Source organism: Eublepharis macularius, chromosome 2 (genome assembly GCF_028583425.1).
Source record: "Eublepharis macularius isolate TG4126 chromosome 2, MPM_Emac_v1.0, whole genome shotgun sequence".
Classification (NCBI taxonomy): domain Eukaryota; kingdom Metazoa; phylum Chordata; class Lepidosauria; order Squamata; family Eublepharidae; genus Eublepharis; species Eublepharis macularius.
This window is the reverse complement of record NC_072791.1, coordinates 209,605,967-209,628,376: the sequence shown is the minus strand read 5'-3', so window position 1 is coordinate 209,628,376 and position 22,410 is coordinate 209,605,967. Positions and strand designations below refer to the sequence as shown.

At 44.3% G+C, this 22,410-nt stretch overlaps 1 protein-coding gene across 1 annotated transcript in view; it reads right to left on the bottom strand.

Annotated features, from left to right (window-relative positions):
• Positions 1-22,410, bottom strand: part of ERBB4 (erb-b2 receptor tyrosine kinase 4) — a gene marked incomplete at its 5' end in the record, with an annotated part of 660,937 nt that overhangs the window by 270,450 nt on the left and 368,077 nt on the right. The window contains one exon of the mRNA XM_054971602.1: positions 12,415-12,541. Within this exon, the coding sequence (XP_054827577.1) occupies positions 12,415-12,541 (127 nt within the window). The remainder of the gene's footprint in view (positions 1-12,414; positions 12,542-22,410) is intronic.

Here is a 22,410-nt window from a genome sequence, read left to right as displayed (position 1 = left end):
TTGCTTCGCTATGGTTTGGCATGACTTCTGATTTGACCAGCACAGTTTGCGATTGGCAAGCAAATTGGAACTGAAGCCATTTGCAGATCACAGGTTCTGCTATCGACTGTTTGGTCTGCGCTCTGAACTTGTCGTGACACCTTCAACCAGCCCAGTGACTCCGAGAGCTCAGAGGAAGCGCCTCAGGAGCCAAGGCCGGGGAACCAGGAGGACCAGTGAGATCAAGGAGGGCTCGATGCTGCAGAGGCACCTGCTGATCGCGCTCCAGCAGCGCCTGCAAAGGAGACCTCACCACCAGCCTCTGAGATAACCACTAAGCATCTGTTATCCAAGATGCAAACCTGGGCCTTTAGGCCCCCAGGACCTGCTCCCACCCCACAAGAGCGGTGTTGGCGAAAGACCTGTGCCCAGGTGGCACAAAGGAGGCGAAATGCCAGACTGGCAGAGTGCAATCCCAACCTGAATCCAGAATTCTTCACGGAAGAGGCACAGCACCATCTCAGGAGCCTCCACACCTGCCAGCAAATGCAGCAGAGCCTGACTAACTCCTAGCCTATTTTGGCTAAGGCTTGAGAGGATCAACTGGTTAACTAGGTCCAAGCCCTCTGCTCCAGCTGCTTGCCTCCAGCTCCACTGGTGCCCGTCTAGCCAAGCCTGAGTCCCTACTGCAGGAGAGACCAAACCAGGCTTGCATGCAGACCACAGGACGTAACTGACCAGCTGTTGCTCTACTCCAAAGGCAAAAGAGGGACAGAAGTACTAACGTGCAGATGGATCATGAAAGCAGATAAGCTGCTTGGCATCATGGCTGACCTGCAGGCTTTGATGCTGAAACCGTGGTTTGGGTTCCAAACTTTGGCAAGCACAAACAATGGCATGGCATAAGGAGGGAGTGTTAGTATTAATCCTCAGACCCTACCTTGTCTTTTCATATATCACTCTTTCAACTAAAGAAATGCATTTAAGGGTGTATTTAAGGAATCTTTCAAAAGTACAGTTGTTTGCCTGAGTTCACCTAGTTAGTTTGATAAAGGTGCACGGCAGGGGCTTCTCCATTCACAATGAAGACTCTCAGAGCCACACTATACAATACTGTTTTTAGCAAGCTTACTTTCCTTCCAGGCACAAAGCAACTGTGGGAAATCCATTTTAAATATTGGTGGGGGCCTGATTCACCTTGGAACTAAGGGTCTCCTGCCTTCCCCTCCTGCTCCATTTTCCTGAGCCAAAATGGCCCTAGCAGGAAGCTATAACTTTGGAGCGGCACATGGAATATTCTGAGCATGTGTAACTCCAAAATTATGCAGATAGCTTTCTGCCAGGGCTGTTTCGACTTGGGAAAACAGATCAGAAGGGAAGGCAGAAGCACCTCCCCCCCCCACTGCAATTCCGAAGCAAAGTGGACTCCCAACGATTGTTAAAATGATATCCCCTGCAGAAACTGAGTCAGGATGCAACTTGTCAAAAATGTAGCCTGTGGTTTGCCCTTAGCCACTACACTGCAACACTTTGCATGATTTGAGGCAGAAGAAGTCCGTGGTTTGAACTTATTTTGGCATTGACTGTGAACAGACCAAGACTTTCTTCATTCATACATTTTAAAATCAGGAGAAGGCAGCTTGGAAACGTACTAAGTGAGCCCCTGAAATGATGTATTTTCACAACAGAGTAATGAAGTAAATAAGCTCTAGGCTTTTGCAGAGACAAAGAAAAGTTCTTGTGCAATCCTTTGTCTGCAGCAAAAAGACATTCATGGCAGACCCCTCTTGTGCGCCCTTCAGATGCCTGCAACTAGCTCAGAAGACTAATTGGGCAAGACACCTTCTGGGAGAGGCCCGAAGGAACGGGAAGCACAGCAAAGAAATGGGGAGTCCGTTCCAGATTTCACAATGAGGTTAGCAGGAGGAAAATGGAACATTTGCAAAAAGCCTAAAGGACTTTACCAAACATTAAGCAATTAATTCTCGTGGCTTAGCCTCCCTGCCACTCCAGCACCATGCAACCAATTTCATCCCGGATTACAGTTTTTAATTATGCTTTTTGCTCAGTGTGTAGTGGCTGAAAAAGGACTGTTGTCCAAAAGGCAAAATGCTTCGTGGCATGAAAAGTTCAATCAGGACTACAAAACATACAGACCTCCAAGAAAGGGATGGCTGTTGATTCCTTACATTGTTTTTAATCCCCTCGAAATAACTCAGGGCAGCATAAAAGGTTCTCCCTTCTCCATTTTATCCTCATTAACAATCCTGTGAGATAGGTGTAGCCGACAGTATATGTGACTGGCCCAAGGTTACCCAACAAGCTTCCAGGACAGAGTGGGCATTTGAACTCGGGTCTCTAAAGATAAATATTCTAACTACTCCTGCAGTCAACGGCTGAAGCTTGGCATTTGAAGTGTGACACCAAAGTTACAGCAATTGCTTCATCTCTGGAAACTGTTTTACCCCAAAGATTTACCTGCCTTCAATCCCAGTGGCCTGGGAGAAAGGCAGGATTATAAATACATTAAATAGAATCAATAATGAAGACTAGCAAGGTGGGCAGACAGAAATAGTCAGCAGTCTGCTCTAAGCTTCAGCCTGCCTGATACACGTTGGGCAGCTGAAGCCACTGTGTTGCTAGGAATCGGATTCTGTCCGACAGAAACGTAAGCGACGTCTTCCTGATTCATAACCAGCGAATCTTTTATTAATTGAAGTACTGCCACAAAGACCTAAAAATAAGCATTATTTTTGCATTACAGGACAGTCATCCGCCTAACTCAAGCGACAGCCCGCCACTTGAATTCCCCAAGCAGCGGGTCTCGTGTTGTTGTCTGGCTGCCCAAATATCACAATCGAACATTCGTGCAATCAGTGCTTTAGAAAAATGTCAGTAATCCTTACAGCCATCGTCTCAGATAAACTGTAATGATTATCTCTGTATTTCACAGAACGATTTTAAGATTCTCTAAAATGTTCTTGGCTGAGGCAATATCTGAAATTATGGACATATCGACATGGCTAGTATTGGACAGCTGAGACCTACTTTTAACATCCCAAATGCCAATGAGGCAGCTGGGTCTGTCCTTCTTATAGACCCAAGATTTCCCTGTGTTTCCTTATGTGGAAATGTTTCCAGACCCGGAACTTTCTTCCTTCTCACCTTTTGTCAATCTGAGCTCCCCTGGATTCACCTTCTCTTCTCCAAGCCTGTGAAAAGGGCATGTTATGTATTCAGGGCCGGCGCCAGGATTTTTGGCACCTGAGGCATGGAGGGGCAGGTTCAGGACTGCTCCTGCCCCCTTGCGTGTGTGCACCTGGACTGCAGGGTGGCTGGGCAGGAGGGCTGAGAGGCTGCCAGCCCAGCCAGGCATGGCGGGTGGCTGGGGAGGCGTGCATGCATCCTCCCAGCCCTCCTACTCCGTTGCTCCATGCACTGCACTAGACACCTGCCGTGCCTGGCCCGTGACTGCTGCTCCCGGCCGGGGGTGCGTGTTGGCAGCGGCGGTGGCAGCATCACGGGAGAGCTGGGAGGTTGCAGTCACTGTGGGCCAAGTGGAGCAGGCGGCCGGGGTGGTGCGCAGGCAACTTTCCATCCCTCCCGGTCAGCCATCCACAAGCTGCTGCCACCAGCTCCGCAACACACACCTCCAGCGCGATCACCAGGGTTGCCTCAATGGAGGCGCCGGCCCTGTACGTATTCCATTCCAGCTGGAACAAGAATCAGTTTCCAAAAAACATTTCTGAACTGTTCCAAGCTGCCAGAGATCTGCAGCACCTAAAGCCCCCACCTGCTATGTCAACACGTGGATCTTACCTTCCCTTCGGATTTACTCTCTGGATTTTCAGATTACAAGGCAGTACTGGGAAATGGATGAGTATGCCATACTTTTTTTGGTTCAATGGCATTCATAAATAGTTCTCCACTGTCTTTATGTGTGACCTAAACATTTAGGCAACATACTTGTCTGTGCCAGTGCACAAAAACAGCTGCAAATTGATGCACATCAAGCATTTCTAAGCCTTCATCCAGGACTACAACTGATAAATATTAAACTGGAGAGAATCACTTACCCTACAATGTGTTTCAATTACATTAAGATTAAGATATATTGATAGTTTCTTAATGACCATTATTAAAGCAATTCCCTTGTACTAGCATATGTCTAAATTCCCTGTTTGCAATTAAATGTTGTGCTTGTCAAGGATCTTTTCTGAATATATGCATTAATGCAAACATTCTGAATTCACATTGTAAAGAGCAGATATATACTTTACGCTAGTGTTTTATATGGTGACACTCGTCCTAATCTTACTGGGATTATGAGAACATTTTCTTATGATTCCACATTTGTAAATACACTTTGTTGCACTTCATAATTATTATTTTTAAAACCAGGCCGATGTAATTTAATTTATTTTAAGCAGCTTCTTGTTTAGATTCTGTTGTTCAGATTCTCACATTGAAAGTGACAACAGGATTAGGTTATTAGGTTATCTTTCTGGAAACGGTGAGATGTTTACATATTGAGGAAGATCAAATGGGATGCATAGAAGCCTTCTGTATAAGCAACAGGCTTCTTAGTCAACCCCTCCTCCTCCCCACAATCACCCAGGTTGCCCCCCAAAGTGCCCCTCCAATCCCTCAGAAACAGCATGCAATGTAACATGAGAAGAATCTGCAGAGGAAATGGGGAAAGTCCTGTATCTGCCCTTCATTTCACATCATGGATGTTTAGGTTATTGAAGCTTTTATAATAAAAAAAAGAAGATAAGCCTTAGCATATTGAGCATTCCAGGATGTAAAACTTTTCTAGAGTAAGATTCAAGTCTACTAGCATCTTCAAGAACAACAAGATTCCCAGGGTATAAGCTCTCGAGAGTCAAACTCAAATTTTGCTCCTCCAGTGCAGACCAACATGGCTACCCACTTTAAGGTTGTCAGACCCCCCCCCCTTCTCCAGGGCAAACGGGGGGGGGGTAGAGGGTGCTGGGTGGGAGGGCTTACCTGTGTGCATGTGTGAAGTTTGTGCATGCACCTGCAGTGCCAGTGAAGGATATTATTTCCGGCACAACACAGAAATGGTGGTTCACTCTGGGGCCTGATTCTCTAAAAAATGCCTCCAAAATAGTCTTTGGGGGTTTTAGAGACTCTCCCTGTCATGACTTACTGTTTCTGTGTAACTTGGAAATGACATCAGTGCTTCCGCCCAACTTGCTCATATAAGTAGTGTGTGTGTGTGTGTGGGTGATGCTGGTGGAGGCCAGAGCAGGGGATAGGCAATCCTGACCCAAATTCATGGGAACATTTCTAGTTTTCTTTATAACTTTTATTCATGTGTTGATCTTCCCTTACAGGAATAATTGATGCAATTTTGTTCATTATTGCCACCTCTTGTTAACACTCCTTTGGGATGAATTGGTGGATTTTCAGTATATTAACAAATAGTATTGTCATGATGACTTTAGTTTGCAGCTTGCAAAGCTCTATAGTACACCCCTAAATATATTCTTCCTTCTGTTTAATTTGTTGACATTCTGATGTCCTTTTACTTCAATCAGTTCACTATTGTTTAGTTTCAGGTGGGCAGCCATGTTGGTTTGCGGTCGAAGAGCCAGATTCGTGTCCAGTAGCGCCTTAAAGACCAACAAGGTACCCAGGGCACAAGCTTGTGAGAGTCAAGCTCCCTTTGTCAATATTGTTTAGTAAGCCTTTTCTAGAGGCATCCAGTGCCTCTTTGCCACTCTTGATCTTTGCTCCCATCTGCATTAGAAACCTCCTCCTGATTATCATGGACCTTTTCTTCCAGATTTCTTGGGTTATCTTTCTGGATTGATCCTGGAAACTTTCCACTCTTCTTACTTTATTCACCTCCATAGTCCTTCCCTGATAAAACAAGGTTGAAATGCGTAGCTCCACTGCTCCTTTATACCCAGCTCCTTATGCTAGCCGAGAGCAACTGCACACGGCACCTGGTGACCTCTTTTTTAATTAATTGTATTTATTTTATTGGATTTCTATCTGACTGGCGGACCTGGGTGAAGACTGCCAAGCTCAGGTCCACCAGCCAGGCCCTGCCCCCCACGTCCAGCCAGCCAGCTCTGGATTGGCTGGCTGGGCAATTTAAACCTATTTGCCCCACACAGCCACACAGGGCTCCAGGGAGCCACCCAGCCAGAGCAAGGCCACCCAGCTGGCTGTCCCTGCAACCCCCAAACTGGTCCCCCGGTGAGTCAGTGAGTCTAGGCTTTCTTTCAGTCCATGTAACTCCTCTGCTTTTCTAGATATCTACTGAGGGCCAAGCTACACATGACGAATGACACTTGAACGGCAAGTGGATTGAGTGGAGGGCAAGTGAACAGGGAGAAATACACTTGCCGTTCAAGTGTCATTCGTCATGTGTAGCTTGGCCCTGAGATTCCTTTTCTCCGACCCATTCTGAAGATGAATTCACTAATTTCCTAATTTTGTTTTCTTGCTCTCATTTCTTACTCTTCATACCGGCAAACTGGGTGAATAAATTTTTATACTACTTTTAGCCTGGAGGCTGTTGAATTCATTTTAATCTGCTCGGTGTTTTAGGCTCTAACTGAGCTTTTATTACTGGATTTTAATTAATAACTTTTAATATTGTATGCTATTATGTTTTATTTTGTTTGCCTTGGGCAGGTTCCCTAGAGAGGCAAAATATTCTTTTTCTCTAAATAAATAAATAAAATTGTTCACAGAATAGGTACCTCAGGGGTAACTTTCAAACTTGTTATTTTTTTCCTTGTATTATTATATATCTCAGAAGATGTCTAGATTATGGTTTTTTTTAATTTTACCTATTCAGCTTCCTTCTCTCTGACCCCAGTTTTAAGGATGAATTCACTAATTTCGTAATTAGTGAGCAACTTGGGTTGCTGCTCAACTGTATTGTTATTATTGTTATCGCGTTTTATGATTTTAATGCTGTTTTATTGTAATTTATTTATTTATGCTGTAATCCACTCTGAGCCCATTTACAGAAAGAGTAGATAATAAACTCAATAAGAACTACAATAACAACAATATTTTGCCTTATTCTTATTTCTTACTTCCCTTAACAGCAAATCAGCTATCCCCAAAAACATTCAGATAGCTTTTGATGTAATTTATAATCCATCAGGACCAGAGGTCATTTAGTAGAAAAAGAGCTGCAAGGACTCATTAGCATAACTCATTAGCATATGTCACACCCCTTGACCAGGCCAAAATGGCCAGGATTTGACTGCTGCCAGAGGGGGGAGTGTTCCCCCACCTGGCAGTGGCCCGATCAGAGCTGTTTTGGCCACAATCAAGGCTGAAAGGGGCCCAAAATGGCCATTTGGGGCATGTTTTAGCCTGGATCAGGTGCAAAACAGCCCATATCAGGTTGGTACTGGGCAGGGGAGGAGTTTCCCGCCAGGCACAGACCCAATCCAGGTGGTTTTGGCCTTGATCCTGGCCAAAATGGGCCCCAAATGGCCAAAAGAGGCCATTTAGGGCGCGTTTGGGCCCACATCAGGGCTGAAACAGTCCGGACCAAGTCAGTGCAGTGCAGGGGATGGTTGCCCTGCCCAGCACCAACTGGATCTGGGCCTAAACGGCTGGGACTGGGTTGGTGCCAGGTGGAGAAGGCTTCCTCCACCCATCACCAACCTGATCCGGACAGTTTTGGCCCCAATCCTGGCTGAAACTGGCCATTTTTAGCCCATTTGAGCCTGAATCAGAGCCAAAACAGCCTGAAATGGGTTGGTGCTAGGTGGGGGAGACTTTCCCCTCCCAGCACCAACCCGAGCCGGATTGTTTTGGCCCTCATCCGGGCCAAAACGGGCCCAAAATGGCCAGAAATGAGCATTTTGACTTGTTTTGGCCTGGATTGGGGCCTAAACGTCCGGGAGCGGGTCAGTGCCAGGAAGGGGAGGCTTCCCCCTCCCAGCACCAACCTGATCCAGATGGTTTCAGCCCCCGATCCAGGCCAAAACGGGCCCCAAATGCCCCCAAACTGCCATTTTGGTCCCATTTCTGCCTGGACCGGGATTGAAACGGCTGGAACTGTGTTGGTCACAGGCAGGGGAGGCTTCCCCCACCTGGCGCTGACCTGACTCAGACAGTTTCTGCCCCAATCAGATTGGGGCCCAATTTCAGGCCTAAACTGCCAGGATCGGGTTGGTGCTGGGCAGGCGAGCATTCCCCCACCTGGCACCAACCCGATCCAGGCCATTTCAGCCCCGATCGGGGCCATTTCAGCCCCAATTGAGGCCTAAATGGCCCCAAATTTTTCAAAGTCAGGTGGGCGGGGCCACCTGACTGTTGAGGGAACTACCAGAATGGTGTTCTGGTGCATTCCCCCTCCAAATGAGCCCTCATCAGGACACAAAAACATTACAGTTTGTTCCATATCAAAAAATACACTTCTGTTGATGTTACATTTTTATCCTTTTACCTCAAGTCATAAAAATATTACATTTTGCTCTGGTTATTACTGCCTGAAGAAAAAAATACACTTCAAAGACTCGCCCTGGATTACAGTAGGGTCATACCTGAGATTGTATTATTTACTCTTTTATTTTCATTTATGTCATTTATAGTCTGCCTTTCTCACTGAGACATAAGGAGAATTACATAGTGTGAGATTAGTACCATCAATATCAAGGAAATTTCAATAAACAATGTCATAGGGTAAATAAGTGCAAGTTTACAAAGACATAACATTAGTAGGAATCCAACACAGAGTTGAAGAAATGCTGAAACAGAACATAAACTGTTCTAGGACTGACATTAGACAACATAGAACTACCCAGTAGGAGCATACTTAAAGCTCTAGGTAGTACGTAAGTCAACATAGTGGTGAAGTCTGTGGTCCCTAACTCATTACTGAAGCATCTCTTTGAGACCACCTAACTACAATACACCCCTCCTATCTGAGTAAAAAAAGTCCTTTGGAATAATTCAGTTTTGCATTGTTTGCGGAAAGCTAGGAGGGGAGGGCTCTCCAAACTTCCTCAGGCAGGCCATTCCATTGGGCAGGGGCCACCACAGAGAAAGCCCATGTACGGGCAGCTGTTGATTTCACCCATGTGCTGGGTGGCACCTGCAGGAGACCCTGTTCAGATGAGCGAGGCTGCCATGGAGGAACACAGAGGCAGTCCCATAGGTATGCCAGACCAAGGCTGTAAAGAGCCTTGTATGCGATAGCCAATATCTTGAACCAAGCACAGTAACTAATAGGTCACTAATGGAGTGACTGCAGGATGTGAGTGATATTCATGCTCCTGCTTGCCCCTGATAACAGCCACAGCTTTTTGCATCAACTGGAGTCTCCTAGTTAACTTAGACAGGAGACCTATCCTAGTCTTGTCTTGATGTTACCATAGCATTGATCCAGGTGGCCAGATTGGCCATGTCGAGGTAGGAAGCCATCTTCCAGGCTGGAGTGAGATTGTAGAAAGCAGTTTTGCAGCTGACTTAACTTACTTTTCTAGTAGTAGCACTGGATCTAGTATTACCCCTAGGCTTTTAACTGAGTCTGCAAGGATCAGATGAACTCCATCAAAAGTGGGGAGTACAGTGTCCTTCAGGATCTCTGCCTTCTAAATGAGCATCACTTCCCTCTTATCTCGGTTCAATTTCAATTTGTTCATTTTCAGCCATTTGACCATAGCAACCCAAGATTTCTACTGCATCCTATGGGCAGTGCGATATAGTGTGATATAGAGTTGGGTGGCGTCAGCATATTGATGACGTGCCACTCCATAGTTGTGAATGAGTTCTCCTAAAAGCTTTACATAGAGGGTGAATAACATGAGAGATAAGATTGCTCTCTGCGTAACTCTGCAAGATAATTCCCATTTTGGGGATAGCTGAACTCCGATGGCAACCCTTTGAATCAATTCCATGAGAAATGATTTAAACCAGTCCAAGGCACATCCTTTGATGCCCACTTCTGACACCTCAACAGTATAGCTTGGTCTACTGTGTCAAAGGTTGTAGTTAGATCTAGGAGGAGCAATAAGGAGGCATGTTCTTTGTCTATATTCAGACGGAGATCATACACTAAAGCTAATAAAACTGTCTCTGTGCCATGACCTGGGCTGAATCCAGACTGGAAAGGGTTTGGAGCACTAGAGTTATCCAAGAAGACTTGGAGTTGGTCAGCTACTGCTCTCTCAATCACTTTGCCCAGAAAAGGCAGAATAGAGACTGGGCGATAATTGGCCATGTCATTTTTGTCTAGGAATGTTTTTTTTAAATTAGTGGATGGATAAAAGGGGTGGTGAAACTTCAGGAGGCAAAGAGGAGCCTTCAGTAGCCTTCAGGAGGCAAAGAGGAAATTAGCAAACCCTCTGAGGAGCGATCTTTGCTAACTCTGTAGAGAGGGGAAATTGACAAAGGGGAAGCGGACATTGCCACCTGCTCCGCTCCTGATCCCAGCCAAATAAAAATACGATGGGCTTCCAGTAAAAATCCTGTTTCTGAATTCCTTCTTCAGGTAAAGTGTGCAGGGTTCTTCAACCAATTACATTCACTTCCTTGTATGTAAAGATCTTCAATCATTAAATGTTGCCAAATTACAAAAAGCGATGCATACCTACATCTATTAGTACCAATTTGAAAATATTCTCAGTAATATTGTAGCCACCCAACTTGGAAAGACTGATGAAGCTCTTGCTGATTTCACTAAGAGTGGCAATATTGACCAAAGAAAGCTACAGCAATACTGAGAATATTTTCAAATTCAGAAATGGGATTTTTACCGGAAGCCCGTCGTATTTCTATTTGGCTGTGTCATTAATTGTTTATATCAGACTATTGTCAAACATACTGTAATTTACTTGTTTAATTGACATAGACACCTCATTATAAAATAATATTTAAGTATACATATTCTTGTAGTTACGTTTTACTACCACACAGTGGCTCTGCTGTGTTGGTTGGGAACATTATACTGCTCCTGATCCCAGCTGGGTGATAGTGGGGGGTGGGGGTGGACATTGCCACCTTCTTTGCTTTTGATTCTGTCTGGGTGAAGGGGGGCAGGCATCGCCTCCTTCTCCGGGCCTAATCTCAGCTGGTTGAAGGTGGCAGGCAGGCATTGCCAGCTGCTTTGCTCTTGATCTGAGATGAGTGCAGGCAGGGGCGGGCATTGCCAGCCACTCTGCTCCTGGTCTCAGCTGGGTGGAGGCAGGGGGGATTACTCCTGCTGTGTACCTGATCCCAGCTGAGTGAAGGCAGCAGAGGCATTGCCACCTGCTCCACTCCTGAACCCAGTTGGGTGAAGGGGGAGGACATTGCCACGTGCTCTCCTCCTGATCCTAGTTGGGTGAAGGGGGAGGACATTGCCACCTGCTCTCCTCTTGATCCTAGTTGGGTGAAGGAGGGCTGTGGGCATTGCTGCCTGCTGTACTCCTGATCCAAGCTGGGTCAAGGGGGGACTGGCATTGCCAGCTGCTCCACTCCTGATTCCAGCTAGGTGAAGGTGGGTGGTGGGCATCACCATCTGCTCTGCACCTGATCCCAGCTGGGTGAAGGTGCAGGTGGGCACTGCCACCTGCTCCACTCCTGATCCCAGCTGGGTGAAGTCAGGGGGTGGGCATTGCCACTTGCTGCGCTCTTGATCCGAGCTGGTTGAAGGCAGGGGGTGGGCATTGCCATCTGCTTCGCTCTTCATCCCAGCTTGGTGAAGTTGGGGGTAGGCATTGCAGCCTGCTCCACAACTGATCTCAGCCTGGGCTTCCCACCGCAGTAACGGATGAACTGTCTCTTCTGAGCTTCCCTCCATGGCAGCCCCCTCTGGAGGTGCACCAGGGTAGGAAGTGAGTTGTCCGGAACATGTTTAGCCTTTTATATAGTAGGATGAGCACTTAACGTCCCAATATTCTTGATCTGGATGCTCAAATCTCACACCCAGAAATGCAATTGTTTTGAGTTTGTGGGTCTTGGAGAGTGAATATACTGGACTAAAAAACAAACAAACCCAGAACGTAGATTTCTCTATTCCAAAATTTGGGTCCCTTTTGATGTTGACTTTGTAGTGTAGGAGACACCATGGCCATGAATACTTCAGTAAAATCAGAAAATCCAGACACTAAAGGTTGGATCCTATGACTCTCTTCCACCATGAGAAAGGCTTCCTGCAACGAAGAACAACTTTACTAATGGAGAAAGGAGGCCCTTCTTTGTTGAAGGAAGTCTTTCTCTGTTTGATGAAGACTTGATGAAGGAGAAGCCAAGATCCAATTTTGAGGAAGGGAACTATAGGATCCAACCCATAGTGATTAAGGCTACAACATGGCTCCTTTCAATGCCAGCATTGCCTCAAATCCAGGGAGGAGTGATGCTGACCTGACATTTCCATTCTATCATTCCAAGACACAAAAGGGGCATGTTTTAAAGAGTCTACAGTATGTCATATATCTTTGGACTCACCCATGAATTCCAGTGACCAGGAAAATCAAATTCCCATTGATCTTGGTACAGTTGACAAACTGGTCAATGTTATTGGAGTCGACGGTCTGAGCGTACATCAAACTTCCTGTACCTATGCCATCACATGCTGCAAAACAATAAACAACCTTGTAAAAATATACATCAGTATCTTCAGATTTCTTAAATATAATTTGGATGCATGAAGAACCATGACTGATTTGCAATTAATGAGGAAAACAAATCTCAGAACAATCAGTTTTCCTGGAATCAGATAGAGCCAGGGCTTAGGATCAGATGGGGGGTGGGGATAGAGCTGGGGAACAAAGATCAGCCACAGGAAGTTGACAAATCAATGCAGCTCAAGATCACTTGAAGTAGAAGTTAGATGAATGAAAAAACTTGCCCAGATCTCTGATCAGGACGCTATGTGTGCTGTTAGCAAGAACAAAGGGGAGCCATGTAGAAGTGGGTTAGAGGCAAAGAAGTAGAATTGCTATAGATGTAAAATTTCTGGAAATTTTGAAGCCATAGGGGTAACAAACCATTTTTTAATTTTTTCCCCCAGGAAAAAAATCCCAGAAAATTTGGGAAAAACTGAAATATAGCAATATTTACTTTCCTATCAAACCCAATCTTCTTTTACTCATTGAACAGCAAAAATACATTATTTATACCTTGGTTAGCCTTCTTTAACCTGCACACAACAGTATGGTTTGCCTGCCACTGCAGCAATACAACTAGACAATACTGAATTGAGGTGTATTCTTTTCATGACAGCTACCATCACCAAATGTCAAGCAGGTGTGCAAATATTAAGAAATGGTTGGCAACAGCATTTTCCTACCACACCCATCTTCACAGACCAGTTCATTTGTCAGCAGCTAGAGAATGCCGAAGGATACCAACTAAGTCCATAACTGGTCTGTTGGAAGCAGGCGCTGTGGTTGAGGGATATATTGCATGGGTGGGAGTTCTGCTGCTCAACTAGAACATGCAACTACATCATCTATCAACAGTGAAAATGACTCAACCACGAATACAATCAAATTCTTAAAGTGCACAGTACAACAATATACAAAAGTATGTCACTTTAACACAAAAATCAAAGAGCTTAACATCTACTCTCTCTTAAGGTGCACTATGCAATCTTTATCAATGGTTTTGTAGATTACACAGTTACAATCATCAGTATCCACTCCATACACGTTTTTTCATTAAGAGTTTGAAATTGACAAAGTCCATGTCAATGAAGAAAGTGATCACACCGATTTCTTTTCCTTGTACAATCCAAAGCCGAGGCTGGGAAAATTAAATTCTATAGTGAATTGCTCAGTCTCTTTACCAGGAGAATCCCTGCAACAGAAGTGGCTCACATGGATGCTAGCTCCCAGGCAGGAGAAACATCGAGGCACCCAGTCTCGAATAGGAGAACTCACAGCCGTCCAGAACCTCTCAACAGGACGCCAGCACCTCCCCTGTTTTATATTCACTTTATCAAGACGGCTCTTTTAGCAGTTGTCTCCAAGTACTCCGTATGCTTATGGAACTTTCCTTCTCTCAATCCAATTGGAATCACAGATACCCCTACATCGTCTATGGCAGGGGAGTAAAACTCAAGTAAGCTGGAGGGTCAATTTCCCAAATGAGCAAAGAGATCAAGGGTTGCATTTTGGACTGTACGAAAATGTGGTGTGGAAAGAGAGAGTCCTCGTCATCAGTCCCCCACCCCTAATTCAGTGTGGAAACAGCTGCCTTTCCACTACGCACTGCTCTGATAAAATGATAAGAAGTTGACAATAGCATTGGGACATTTTTTTTTATCTTCCTGTTGTCAAGTTTTTGAATCCATTTTTTTCACTACTCCTGATGTGTGGACATTTTTCCTTTTCCTTGTGAACACCTTTGACGTTTGGGGGATTAATATCTTCTAGTTAAAGTGTGCTGACTTTACTATCAATATATACAGGATTAGAATTAATTGCTGCAATCTCTGAAGCAACAACTTTGGTACTAGAATTAATTAAAATCCTGAACGAATTCTTTAGAAATAGAGTTGAAACTTTCATTGCATTACCTATCCGTCAAACTAGGAGAGGCGTTCGCTACACCGGAAACGCAACACCGCGGCTTGAATTAACATTTCCTGAACTGAAACTATCATCTGTGAATCAAGAAATAATACTATTTATATTCAGCAACCTATTTCTTGAACTATAATCTGTTCTAAAATGTGAATTAATGCTGATTTTTAATATGGTTAATATCCACAAATTAATTACTGAACATATTTTCCAAGTAGTTTATGTTAACAATTCAATGAGTTACCTAATAATTACAATGTTGACACCTTGAGCTTACCACTCTGCACCATGGGGCTCTGTGGCGCAGAGCGGTAAGCGGCAGTACTGCAGTCCAAGCTCTGCTCGCAACCTGAGTTTGATCCTGGCAGAAGTTGGGTTCAAGTAGCTGGCTCAAGGTTGACATAGAGCAGAACCACAAGTGACAAAAGGCACAGATTGGACACTTGCCAGCTTCCCTCAAGTTTTCATGGGAAATGTAGGCAGCTTGGCGGAATGTTGGACAAGTGACAGTTGAAAAGTCCATTGGACAGTAGTCAGAGAGCGAAGCTGCGAGACCAGGATGCCTACATTCCCCATCAAAACTTGAGGGAAGCTGACAAGTGTCCAATCTGTGCCTTTTGTCACTTGTGGTTCTGCTCTCAGCCTCCCATCCTTCTGAGGCCGGTAAAATGAGTACCCAGTTTCCTGGGGGTAAAGTGCTGATGACTGGGGAAGGCAATGACAAACCACCCCGTAACAAGTCTGCCAAGAAAACGTCGTGATGCGACGTCCCCCCATGACTCTGTGCTTGCACAGGGGACTACCTTTACCTTTAATCAGGAACAAGAAGGGGGAAATTCACAGGATTTTTTCCTATTTTTACATAATCATGAGTAGGGGTGTGCAGGGCCAGTTCGCTTTTGGTTTCCCACTTCGGGTTTACCTGAAGCGGGAAAAAATCCAGAAATACTGTAATTCCAAAGCAGCTTTTACTCGCTTCGGTATGCTCCATAAATATTCGGAGCATACTGAAGTGAGGGGGGAAAACTCCCACCCACGTCCCACCCCCTGGGGCAACCCTTCCGCCCCCACCCAGACCTGGGGAAACCCCTCCACCCCCACCCACTTACCTGGTGGGAGGGTCTTTGTCAGCTGGGCGGCAGGCCCGGCAGCGGTGGCTGTGGCGACGGCAGCATGAGGTTGTGACAGCCTGGAGTCAGCCGGTTTGGCTCCTCTGCCACCGCAATGCCACATCGCCACCTGAGCCTGTGGGACGATGGGGAAGGACGGAGCTGCCAGAGCCGCCACTGCCTCCAGCCCTTCCTGCCCCTCAATTGGCTGTGGTGTGGTGGCACGGCAGCAGCCATTTGATGGGCAGGAAGGGCTTTCTCCACCTCCTCTGGCCCTTCCTTTCTCTCAAATAGCCGCCAGCGCGCCATGGCCAATGGAGGGGCAGGAAGGGCTGGAGGCGGCGGTGGCGGCAGCCTTCCCCACCACCCAGCAGTGCAGCGGTGCGGCGGCAGAGGAGCCGGAACCACCGCTGCCGCCGACAAGGTAGGTGGGGGTGGGGTGCTTGGGATGGCGGTGGGGGGCTGGGGGTGGGATGATGTTTAAAGGGCCCTGCTGCTGCTTGTAAGCAGCGGTGGGGCCCTTTAAACTCAGCCCCAAAGCTTTCCAAAGCATTCCAAATGCTTCAGAAAGCTTTGATTAGGGATTTCCAGCATGCTGGCCCCCATGGGGGCATGCCATGGGGGCAAGCTGGCCCCCATTCGGATATCTTTAATCTTTACGGATCAGGTCTGATTCAGGTAATTTACCCAAATTGGAAACCTGAAGCGCACACCCCTAATCATGAGTTGCAAGTAGAGATGTTTCTATGGCATAATTTGCAAAACCAGTCTACTGTGAAAGGTGGTAGTAATGTCATGTTTCCTCCCTCCCTCCCTCCCTGCCTCCCTGTGCTTTGTAATGTCAAGGAGGTATGCTGGCACTCAAACACATTTGTTTGCTACTTTCACATGGAACTTACACAGAAGCATTTTCAGCATGCTGCTCAATGACTGGTAGGTGTGGGCAGTGGCGCTATGGATTGCAGGGCAGTGAGTTGGGTCTTCCGAGAGAGTGCAGGATACCAACTCGCTACTCTGGCACCCCAGTTAGGCTAGTAATGTCGTGGTATTCAAGGCTTGGAAAGACACGTCTCACATCTTACTTAACTGATGGATAGGATATACCACTGCAGAAGTAAAAAGTTTTCTATAGGATACACACTGGATATAAACTCCTCAGCAGCCTAGAGACATTTTAGTAAAAGTGTGTAAATATCAGAGAAAGGAAGCCACTTTCAAAGAGAGGATGGGCCATGGCTCAGTGGAAGAGCCTCTGCTTGGCAAGCGGAAGGCCCCAGGTTCAATCCTCGACATCTCCAGTTAAAGGTACTGGTAGTAGGTAATGTGAAGGACTTCTGCCTGAGATCTGGAGAGCCGCTGCCTGATTAGATAATACTGATGTTGATGGGCCAGTGCTCAGACCCAGTATAAGGCAACTTCATGTGAGGAACTGTGCTGTGAGAAATTAAGACTTAAGGAGCACTCAATTGAACTTACGCTGATTTATCCCCATGTACTCTTGCCAGACCAATATCTTCCTCACAACCAGACTTGGACCTGATTGATTTCAGTGGGCTTAGTCTGCTTAAGACTGCACTATTAAACATGATGGTGATGGGACAGAAGACCTTCCCTGCGAGATTTTACATTCATCCCAGCTGATAGAAATTTGACCACTAAGATAGCAGCCTGCTCAGAATCCTACACAGGTCTATTCAATGAGGCTTACTCTCATTAAAAAATGTTCTTAGGATGGCACTATGCTACATGTACAATGTCCACCTAAAAACATAACAATAACATTTGATTGATAATAATCACGTTCAATTTATATACCACCTTTCAAGACAACTTAATGCCACACAGAGTGGTTTACAAAGTGTGTTATTATTACCCTCACAACACCCGTGCTGTGGATCTCCAGCATGTTAACATGCACATCACACAGACCTTCCACATCACGTAATATCTGGAAACTTGTATTGCTGGAATCTCCGTGAATGTATGTCATCCTTGGTACTGAAGGAAATGACCAGGATTAAATTACAATCACTAAAAGCAAATCGCTTCAACCGCCTTAAATGAAGAAAAAATACCATTATAAATAATGAAACAGAAATCTCATATAATTTCTTCAGCAGAAAATGCATCTGAAAATACAGGACATCATATGACTCAGAAATGTTCTCAAGGGTGCGTTCTATTTTTCGTGTACCCTGAATAAGACAAAAAGAATGGGAGTCCTATTTTATCAGTGAGTCTCTCGGGGAACTGGAATGAACTGTTGGCTGGAGAGGGTTGGTATTTCATGCTAGAATGGAAAAAAATGGTAGTAAGTTACATCTATGCCCCCAACGGTGGAGATAGCAAATCTGTATGATTCCCTAATGAAGGCCATTGTATAATGTAGGAAAGAAGAACTACTGATTGTAAAAGGCATGAATACTGTAATTGTTCCTCACCTAGACAAATCCGTACAGACAGCTGTAAGCACAAACACTCTTCCAACACTGCTTTCTAAACAGTGAAGCCGTGGGAAGTCATTGATGCGTTGCAATATTTTCACCCAACCAAAAGGGATTATACTCTTTTTCAGCCAGGCAGAATTCTTCTTCTCTTTTTTAAAAGTTAAGACTAGACCTATCTGTTGTTGATTGCAGCCAAAAATCAAATTGCACACAGATGGAAGAAAACTTCCAAGCATGACAGCTTGGTACAACAAAATCTGGGATATTATGGTAGCAAAGAAAGTGTCTTCTCAAAATAGAGAAATGGAAAATCCTAATTACCACTGTACATTTCATGAGAAATGCCTTCCTGTCTTGTCATACTTTCAGTGTAATATTATTTCTGATAAATATCAGGCAAAACTAAATCTTATATTTACAATTTAAGGAATACTTGAGACAGAAATGTATTGATCTAATAATTTGTAGATATCACTTGTTAGCTTAGTACTCAGTGCCCATACCGATATTTACAAGTGTTACATTCATGTTTAATGTAATTTATCATTCAAATAAATTAATAATAATAATAAATTCAAAAAGGCTAGATCTATCTACCTCAGAGAAAACATGTTATGAATCTGGAGGTGACCAGTTTAATGCCATAAACATCCTATGATTAAATTCTTTATCAGTACAGGGTCGTAAAATTCAGGGGGAAAATTAGGAGATTGATTCTCAGAAATAGTCAGTTGGTGATAATATCTAATAATTGGTTCATCTACGAGTGTAGCAGTTTTCAAGAACAAGATAGGAAAGAATAAAGAGAGAAATTAAAAATCTGACAGAAATCTACTGAATTTTTCAACCATTTGCAACTTCACAACACATAAAATCCAAATATGGCCTTCTCAAACATATATATCACCTTTTTCAGATAATGGTAATAATAAACTGACAAACATTAATAGCAGAAGATTTTAATCAAATCAAAAAATTAAAGAAAAAAGAAAACTGAAATTATATAAAACTTATGTGCAGGTCTTACAGCACAATCCTGAATGGGCAGGCCTAAAGTGCTCAGGGAGCTGTGTACAAGTTGCGCTGGCGTATCCCAGACTTACAGATGCCCTGGCCCTCCACCAGTGTTCAGCCATGGCGACCAGGTGCAGGTGTAAGCGCAGCGTAAATTCAGGGTCATATTATTCATAAGGCTGACTAGGCCGAAGCCTATTGGCCCCTCAGGGACTAGGGGCCCATCATTTTTTTTTTTTTTGCTGAGGCACACCCCCACATAAATTACATTTAATTAATTCTCTTATGTAACCTTGATTAATAAGATAATCAACTGCTTCCTTATTGAAGTGAAACAAATTGTCTTATATTAAAACAATTATCCATTATATATATATATATATATATATATATATATATATATATATATATATATATATATATATATATATATATATAAATAAAAAAAATTATTCACTTCAAAATATTACAGTATTGAAAAATTATACCCCCAAAATGTGCTTTCTTGAAGAGTTCTACTTGTGCAATAAAAATATTTTAAAAATTGTGAACAGAATTCTTCAGGAGACCCTCAAGATGGATATAGGGCTATGTACTGCGGTCTAGTACCTACCGTACCAGGGTCAGGCTGTTAGCTGTAGTGAGGTGAAAGACTGAAGTGCTGGAGGGGCCCAAAATACCTGAAGGCCTAGGGGACCAGCCATGGGTTAATATGGCCCTTCATAAGTTCCTGCACTGGCATGCTGGGTGGCAGGCTGGGAGGTTGGGCATGAGTTAGTTAGCTCCCTAAGCCATTTTGGGCCTTGGAATACCCCTTGCAGTGACAGAAAGTTATGCCACAAAAAATGACAGTGTAGCCCATAGCCACCCATTGTATTGGAGAAGTTGCTCACCTCCTCATACCCGGCCACGCCCAAGTGCCCCACTGTAGCACAGCATGCTAACTACTACAGGGACCAATCCACTCATGCCCCCACAGCAGCCAAGCCTCCCTCCCCATGTCCAGTCAGCTCCCCAGACACCCTACATAACTGCTGGCCCGGGTGCCCATGACCCCAAGTAAGTAGGGAGATGGCCAGAGGTTCTGTCCCAGAGTCCTCTGCTGTGGGGACATAAAGCATGAGGCAGGAGAGGGTGCTTGCAGTGGTGGGGCAGGAGTATGCAGGGGGAACTTTGTGAAAATCGGGGCTTACCTCACACTCATATATGGGAGGAGAACTAAGTCCAGACTGTAAGTGGAGTTACACCAGTCTAAGACCACTGAAGTCAATGGACTTAGACAGGGGAAACTTTGCTTAGATTTTCACAAAAAACAAGCTTATTGTGAAACATATTGATAACGGCCGAATAAGGCCTCTCAGTACAAAAAACATGCTTCTGTTCTGTGTGAACCAATGTTAGACACAGGAGGAAAAGATCCTTATAAGATTTTCTGAGAAACCAGCCTAAGAAATATTATCCCTGATCATACTTATTTTAGGGTGTATTATTTTATTAAGGGTTCCACAATCTGTTTTGCACAGTACAAGTGACTTTGTCTTAGTACGATTTACTACAGTTAGATCAAACGGGATATTCCACACATTGATTAAAAAAAGTTTGGAAACATGCAATGTTTGAAGCAGATTTTTCATACTTGTTGCACTTTACTGATGACCAACCTTATTATCTCTAACTGTATAGATTACTTTGCAAATTATTCAGCTCCCAGTCAGGTTAGGTTTAAAGACTGCTTTATCGGACTTGGTGTAAGAAACACTTTACTGCGGCAAGAACATTGCTTATTAGGGATTTTTAATCACTCCTGAGATAGTGTATGCAAGACACTTGAATTTGCTTTCAATCCCTACAACGGTTAGCAAAAAGTATCCATTGGAGAAATGGACAACCTTGCATCATCAACTACGGGGGGAAATTGATTCAGTTTCTTTCATATTGGAATAGGAATAGTAACAGCATTCTTATGAATACATATATGCTTTCTATGTCCATTCTTTAATTTAAAAAAATGACATTTCAACAGTGTATACAATGTTTTCTCATTTGTGGCTTCTTGGCCCTGAAAGTGCACTGTGGAACATATACTAGGGGTGTCACAGGCTATATTGTTATCTTTATCAGTATAATACCCCAACCATATTTGTTTGTTTGTTTGTTTATAGGACCACATCACTCTAGTCTTCTTCTGTGTACATGGGCTCCCAATTAGCTTCCAGGTCCAATTTAAGGTGTGTGTATTGACCTTTAAGGCCCTATACAGCTTGGGACCAACATAACTTAAGAACTGTCTACTCCCTTACGAACCCTGATCTGGATAGCCCAGGCAAGCCCAATCTTGTCAGATCTTGGAAGATAAACAGGGTTGGATTTGGATGGGAGAACTTCAAGGAAGAAAAGGTTGCTATGCAGAGGCAGGCAATGACAAACCACTTCTGTTCATCTCTTTGCTTTGAAAACTCCAGCAGGGATTACCATAAATCAGCTACAACTTGATGGCACTCGTCACAAGAGCCACTCCCTTATACATCTAACAACCACTGCAGTCATCTTCAGGGGCCATTTTTTGGGTGCCTTTGCCATCTGAGGTTAAAAGGATGGCCACCTGATAAAGGGCCTTCTCAGTTGTGGCACCAAAATTATGGAGTTCACTGCCCAAAGAGATCTGTCTTTCCCCCTCTACTATTGTTTTCCTCCAGTGGGTGAAGATTTATCTGTTTCATCTGGCATTCCCTCACATGAAAAGCAGCAGGGAGTAGCAATTTCAAGTGCAGCAAGGATTGATGGGGTGAGAAGAGGGAGCTGAACTCTCCCCAATGCCACTTCCACTGATTTTTTAAAAGACATTGGGGGGGGGGGCACCAGCTTTAACAATGGTCTCCAGTGGATGAGTGCAGGTTGCCAGAGTGTCCTTGATATCTGCTCTACTGTTTATTTCAGAGGTCATCAACACGACCTGGGAAGATCCCACCACTGCCACCATCTGTTGATTCCTGGCTCCTGGCTCTATTTATTTTTTATTACTGTCACTGTCAGTTGATTTCCTGGCCCTTGGTGCTATTTTTTATTATTATTATTGTACTGAGGCAAATGTTGGTCCCAAACCCCCATACTCCCAGGGAGGTCAACAATACAAAATTTAATAATACTACAAATATAAAGTCATTAATAAAACCATTAATAAAACCATAAGAATAAAAAACAAGCGAAACAAAAAGCCATTTCCCAAGGAAGGACAGGGGAAGAAAAAAATCCACAGCAAAATAAGACAAATCAAGTGGGCCAGACAATCGGCCTGGAGAGATGAAAATAATTTTACCTGCTACCAAATACCAGGTATGTAGCTGA